The sequence below is a fragment of the Pseudochaenichthys georgianus genome, chromosome 14 (assembly GCF_902827115.2).
Source record: "Pseudochaenichthys georgianus chromosome 14, fPseGeo1.2, whole genome shotgun sequence".
Lineage (NCBI taxonomy): Eukaryota > Metazoa > Chordata > Actinopteri > Perciformes > Channichthyidae > Pseudochaenichthys > Pseudochaenichthys georgianus.
In genome coordinates, this window is record NC_047516.1 from 22,004,907 (window position 1) to 22,011,974 (window position 7,068).

Here is a 7,068-nt window from a genome sequence, read left to right on the forward strand (position 1 = left end):
TGTTTTTCTCTGTTTTTGAACTGATGTTATTTGTTATAGAACGATACATTTGACCATTTTAAGCTTGGCCTACCATTGTATGGGAGCGCCAGGGACAGGTGGGGCTTGAACAGGCCCACCTGTCCAAAGTGGGGAATGACAGAAACCGTTTGAGACCCACTGCCTTAAGGTAACAATCATGACAGTTTTTGCCCCTGATCTTACACCGAACTTGCATTGTGTGTTTCCCTCAGGACCACTTCACGTCACCAGATGAGTATGAGGACCCTATGGTTCTATATGACGCCATCACTGCCAACGAGGAGAAGATGTTGATATCTCATGAGGGCGACCCCGTGTGGCGCAGCGCCATTTTAGCAAACATGCCTTCACTGCTCGCACTGCGCCACATTATGGATGACGGCAGCGACGAGTACAAGATCATCATGCTCAACAAGAGGTTCCTCAGCTTCAGAGTCATCAAGGTTACAGCTCTCTCTCTCTCTCTCACGATGCGATAATACTTTGATTGTCGACTTCCATCACAGCAGCTCCATTTGTAACATCACCATCACCTGCCGTCTCCTCGTCTCCGGCTTGTTTTCAGGAATCAGAATAATCTGTTTATCCCGGGGGAGATTGGGCTGAGTGACAGCTGCTCTATTTTATACTGAAATCTGACATTTAAGTTGAACTGACATTTTAAGTTAAGTGAAGTAAAACATTGTAGTATTCTTAAAACTATATTTGTGCAGAGATGTGTATATAGGAGGGTGTTAAAGTTACATATGTCCAATAAAAGATACAATCAAATTGACAAAAAACAATATATGTAAACATAAGAAGTTAATGGAAACATTTACATATTTACTAAAATATAAAAGATGTATTTTAATTGATTATTGGTACATTTTTCTATGAAATGTAATGGCTTTATTTACACGATGCTGCTCTTTCTGCCCTGGACCAGATGTAGTTGTTAATATGCAGCCGTTCCGCCTCCTACTCTCCTCTCACTTCTTCTTCTGCTCCTACAGGTGAACAGAGAGTGTGTGCGGGGGCTGTGGGCGGGGCAGCAGCAGGAGCTGGTCTTCCTGCGCAACCGCAACCCAGAGCGCGGCAGCATTCAGAACGCCAAGCAGGCCCTGAGGAATATGATCAACTCCTCCTGCGACCAGCCCATCGGATATCCCATCTACGTGTCCCCCCTCACCACCTCGTACGCCGGGGGGCACAGCCAGCTGCGCTCTGTGTGGGGGGGGCCTGTCAGCCCGCACAACATTTACACCTGGCTCATCAGCAGCTGGGACAGGTACGTGCTTTAGACTTGATGTGATGAATGCAGTGTTTTGGGGACGGGGTGTAATCCTCTTCTGAAAGCTCTCAACTCACTTATTCACTCTGGTCAACAACCCCGCCCACCCCCCCATTTTACTCCACACTTGGATTAGGACTTTTGGTTTTCTTTGTATTGTTTCTGTTCATATTTTATATAAAGCGCCTTTGAGCATTAGGAAAAGCGCAATTAAAAATCCCATGTCTTATTATCGTAATGTATGACTGGTCTGTGCAGGCTACAGAAGGGTTGTGGTGCGGGCTGTAACAGCGGAGGTAACATCGAGGACTCGGACTGCGGGGGGGGCTCCACCTCCATCTCCACCAACCCAGCAGTCCACACCACCCACAGCACCCCCGCCTCCAGCCTGCCCCAGCCGCACATCACTAATCTCCAGCCTTTCATGGGTAAGACCGAAAGCCAACCACTGCTTCGGGTGTTGTAAACCAATATAGTAGCAACGTTATTTTTGTTTGCGGAAATATTCAATGTTGTACCTTGGTTAAGAAACACTTATTTTGCCTTTCAGGTACAGACAACCCTGTAGGTCCAACCCAAAGCTGGCCTCGCCACCCCCAGCCCCTCCCACTAGCTTTGCTCAGCCAATCAGAGGGCAGGATGGAGGCAGGCCTGCTCAGCTCCTTGCAGCGAACGTCCTCCATCCAGGGGCTCCTGGGCCACCAGCTGTCCAGCTCCCAGCTGTCCTTCAGCAGCTCTCTGCTCCCCCCCCCTCTGCCCGGCCCGGAGCGCTTCTGCGTCCCGAGCCTCCTGGAGACCTCGGGCCACAGAGCGGGTCAGCGGGCCGGCTTCGGGCCGGGCGGGGGGCTTCACTACGAGAGCCACTTCGGCAAGTGGAGCTTCTCAGGCAGGAAGGGCTTCACCGGACCAGCGGCAGTGGAGGGGGAGGCCCTGACAGTTCAGACCCTACGCACACAGGTGAGGAGCTGCTTCCGGGCCATATACATTAATGTTTTGTTTTTTTAGATGTGCTCTGGAATTTTAATTATTCTATTCTAACTGTATTTGAGTCATTGTGTTTTGTACCCAGTCATTGGTATTTTCACATTTATCTTGTCATTTGACGATATTCTCAGATATGTTTGTTGTTCTTGTCAGGAATCATTTGCCCTCCTCCTCCTCCTCCTCCGCCCTCTGACGCAGCGGCCAGCCTTGGACAGCCGCTATCTCCCTTAAGGAGGGGCTGCCCAAGCAAGTTGTTGTTGTTACCAGTTTATGACCGGGCAACTCTCGGTCAGAGATAGTTGTTGTTGTGGGACACCTGGAACACATTCTTCTCGGGGTGCAGATGACCCCGAGCCATAAGCGACAACAACTGTGATTCAGTTTCCTCAGCTGTTTACTCTCTTGAAGAATGTTGAGTATTACACTCTGAACTAGTTAAAGCCCGGCGCCACAGGAAGGTGCTTCAGAATTGATTGTGGCATCTCGACCGTGTGGTCAGACCGTGGCCCGTGACATGTCGTGTGAATTCTCCGGCCGAAGCTCCAAATAAACCGTCGGTGTTTGCCATCAGAGCTCCAGCTCTCCGAGTCCTGACTCCAATTGCTTCAGAAGTTTCCCTCACAGTTTTACCATTATCATTCATGTTTGTTAATTTGTGAAGCCCTCTGAGACAAATGTGTTTTGTGATATTGGGCTATATATATATATATATATATATAAATTTTGAATGATGAACTTGAGACTTATCAAAGAAATCCAGATTCTGGTATCGGTACACCTAATCCTCTAAGACGACAATCACCTGTGAATCGTTAAATAACATATTACATATTTCGCCTAAGATGAACTTGCTCCTTTTTATCGCTGTGTTCTTTGGATCAAGAGAAAAACATTGTGCTTTTACAGAATCCATCGTCACGGTGTGCAAAAAGAAGCATCTGTGGGATACATTAGTATAATTAATGAGCAGCAAACAATCCATTTGATATCATTGTTTTCTTTCAATCTTTCCAGCCTCTTCCCCCTGCACCCCTGCAAGAGCTCAGTCTGAGCCAGGACCCTCTGGGAGCCACTCAGACGATGGACCCCACCCTGCTGAATGCAGCGGACCCCCCCACCCCCCGAGAGGCATCCACAGAGCTGCCTTTACTCGAGCACCTGCGCTGAGTCTGCACTGGGACACCCCTCCCCCCCAAGCACACCGTGGGGATCTGGACCGGGCCCGCCCCCCAGACTCATCCCATCGACTCGTTTATCTGACTGAGTGCAGCCTGACGGAGCTCTGCACCACAGGGGGGATTCAGTCAGTCCCACGTGGGGGAGGTGGACATGTTGAAGCATGCTGAACTGATCAGATCATGAAATGATTTCAGCCAACCTGTTTATCCCAAAGTCAGCTTTCATCACCGTGTTCTCATTCTTCACTTTGTTTCTCACAAAGGCACTCGGCGTCTCTCTGGACAGGTCTCGTGGTTGTAACAGTATCGACGGGCTGTGAAGGCCTTTGCAAATATAAGGGATATTTTGCCTGACGACTGAATATTTTTTATATACTGGAAATGAGAGGATCGCCTCGGTCTTTGTCCTCACTTGAGTGCGTAACAATTTAAAGAAACAGTGTATTGCTGTATGTGCAGGGGGAGGATGTGTGGAAACCACGAGTCGCCTTTTTTTTTTGTCCACTGCTTCAATCCTCACCGGGCCACTGCTGCTGCTTCTTCTTCCCTGCACATTATACATATTCAACGATAACCCCCCCCCCCCCCTCTTAGTCCTCTGGCCTATTTCCCACAGAGGTGCCTGACAACATCCACACTCAACAGTTCTGTCTGGGAGCAGTTTCCTGAGAGGAACACGCTGCCCCCGTCCCGCCGCCAACACGTGGTGCTTCAGCGCCGGTTTACAGAGGACTCGAGTCCTGGATGTGACGACACGGAGACGAGGGGTGAGTTCAGACAGAGCCCAGGATCAGGAGGTAGGGCGACTCCAATCTGTGAACGTTGTGTTGATCACGAACCTAAAACAACTGGGAAACTTAAAGCCTTTTTTTTTTTATTTCGGTAAGTGGAATGTCATTTTTTTTTTTTTTAAGAAACTTTACTTGAAGAATCACAAGTTCCTCGGTTTAAGAAGTTTGATTTTCGTTGGATGTCTGATCAGCGACGCCCTCTGCGATCAGACCAATCAGCTTTCTCGATAGAAGGGACCCAGGCTGCTTTGTGTGGGGAGCTCTGTTCCCCCCCCTTGTTACTATACTACTGCTTCTGCATCTCCTGCTACTACTAATATACCCACTACTACTGCTGTCTCGACAACAGTCAAATCCAGCGTTTTAGTTGGAAATAAAGTTGAATAAATACTGAAAGCAAAGGTGGAATATTTATTTGATTAATATTGTCTTACAGATATCTTTAACGGGGTTTGTCAATATGGTGTGGTGATGATGATGATGTATCGAATTGGAAATCTGCCTTCAGTCAGCTGTGCCCCCCCCCCCCCATACCCCTCCTTCAATTTGTTTGCCGTAATCACTTTTGTATCATCTCACCAATGGCTGTCTTTTATTTGTTCTATAACTGGAAGAATTGCTAAGAAGTCACTTTAAGTCTCTCCGTTCCACCGCTGCGAAAAGCAAATGAAAACACTGATGGGGGGTTGAAGTCTTGCTAAAGGAAGCCTGAAGTCAAAGCAAAGTCAGCCCGCTGTCTTTGTCCCGGTGTCTTTGTCCCGGTGTGCTTTCTGCAGTGGTGGAATGATTCTGGAATTAGCCTTGTGTGCTATTTTTCTCACTAAACGATCTAATGTTCCCTTTTTAGGAAACTTTAAAAGGAGGTCAGCGTTCTCAGGGTTTATATTGGGAAATAAATTGACTTCCTCCACAGGAAGACTTTTTGTTCCAAAGGACGAAACCCAAAATGGGGATTACACATTTATTTCAAGGTAGTGAGGCAGGTTGAGGATTGAATTGCGATAAGATGTAGCGTTTTCCTCAACATTGTTCCCCATTTTCAGCTTCTTACGACAAGGCAGCAAGGGACCAACACTTTCCCATTTGAAAGACGTTTTGCAGCCATGATACTTCTGTCAGCTGTGAAGAAGCTGCGACAGATGTGCATTATTCCTCTCTAAACACGTAAGAAACTCCCTCCACTCAGGAACAACAGAGACTTTCTGATCAGTGCTCTTTTATCATTCACTCGTAACCTAATCAACAGGGACTTGCGTTTCCATTTCCTTTATCCTTTCTTTGCTGGGAGTGTGGAAAGCACAAGTTAACAGACGGACCTGGTTGTCGATAAAAAGGGATTTCACTATCTCTGATATTATGTACAGCATGTTTCGTATATAAATATATATTTAAAATATAAATCTATTTTATTATTATTGGATTTTGGGTTCTTTTACATTTAAGACACTATTTTGAGGTTACGGGGAGGGTCTTGTGTGTTGACCTATCAGAGGGGGAGAGGCACTCTTCACATTGTGCAGTCTGGGAAGAATCAATTTAACACTTCTTTTGCACAAAATGTATCATACACCATCCCACTTTGTTATTGTTTTATTAGTTGTTGGGAGGGGGGTCTTTTATTTAAGAACTTTAAGTCGATGTTCAATGTTCTGTACAGTTTTTTTTATGTGATTATTTTCCTCCTATTTAAATTAAAGGTTTTTGTGTCATCGTTTGCAAATCAACTGCTGTGATTTATTTTTATAACTTCAACTAATTTATATTGACGTAGTAAAAGGTGCCAAATGTATCAGTACAAAAGTAATATTGAATGTCTAAAAACAACATGGTATAGTATGTCGAAAGGGTTTTAGTATAGTGTGTTTGAAAATATTAGTAAATGTCATAGTATATCAAAAAAAGATATCAAGTTTAAAAAAATATTAGAAAAAACTAAGTAGTATGTCGATAATAGTCATAGCATAGTATGTCAAATATATAAAAACGAAAAACAGTATCTCAGAGAAAAGGTAATTATATGAAATTTATAAAATAGCAATGAAGTGTCGAAAATAAAGTCATTTTTAGAGCGTTTTGAAAATATTAGTAAACGTCTTAGAATAGTATGTCAAAAAATGTATTGTATGAAACATATTAGACTCTATTAGAGTAGTTCTAAAAAAAGTAATGGTATGTCGGAAAAAGTTATTATACAAAATATCATAGTATAAATGTTGAAATCCTTATACAACATTTTGAAAATATCCGAAAGTAAATTCGTAGAGTATAAAATATTAGAAAAAAACATGAGTATGTCGAAAGAAACGTCAGTATGTTGAAGATTGGCGCCCCTCTGGTTGGTGGACTTGGTGAAGGTGGCTCCATATCATGTGTAGGGATGCATATCGTTGGCTTTTTTTCAGACTGGCAGTGGTTACGGACCCCACCATTCAGACTGGCAGTGGTTACGGACCCCACCATTCAGTCTGGCAGTGGTTACGGACCCCACCATTCAGTCTGGCAGTGGTTACGGACCCCACCATTCAGACTGGCAGTGGTTACGGACCCCACCATTCAGACTGGCAGTGGTTACGGACCCCACCATTCAGACTGGCAGTGGTTACGGACCCCACCATTCAGACTGGCAGTGGTTACGGACCCCACCATTCAGACTGGCAGTGGTTACGGACCCCACCATTCAGACTGGCAGTCATATGCAGCCACACTTTAGATTTTCGTGCCGACATCGAGCTAATGAAAAAACGAAAGCTAACCGAAAGGCTCAGACGTTCGGGAGAAAGGTGAAGGGCGTTGCTTGGCAATCCGTTGCAAGACGCGCAAT

General features: G+C 45.3%; 1 protein-coding gene across 1 annotated transcript in view; it reads left to right on the forward strand.

The window, feature by feature from the left end:
* LOC117458293 (pecanex-like protein 3) overlaps nt 1-5,961 on the forward strand; it is a 29,455-nt gene extending 23,494 nt beyond the window's left edge. Inside the window, exons 32-36 of the mRNA XM_034098672.1 lie at nt 234-464; nt 1,017-1,291; nt 1,553-1,722; nt 1,845-2,251; nt 3,293-5,961. Coding sequence (XP_033954563.1) covers nt 234-464; nt 1,017-1,291; nt 1,553-1,722; nt 1,845-2,251; nt 3,293-3,445 — 1,236 coding nt within the window. The 3' untranslated portion in view covers nt 3,446-5,961. The remainder of the gene's footprint in view (nt 1-233; nt 465-1,016; nt 1,292-1,552; nt 1,723-1,844; nt 2,252-3,292) is intronic.
* The last annotated feature ends 1,107 nt before the right edge of the window (nt 5,962-7,068 follow it).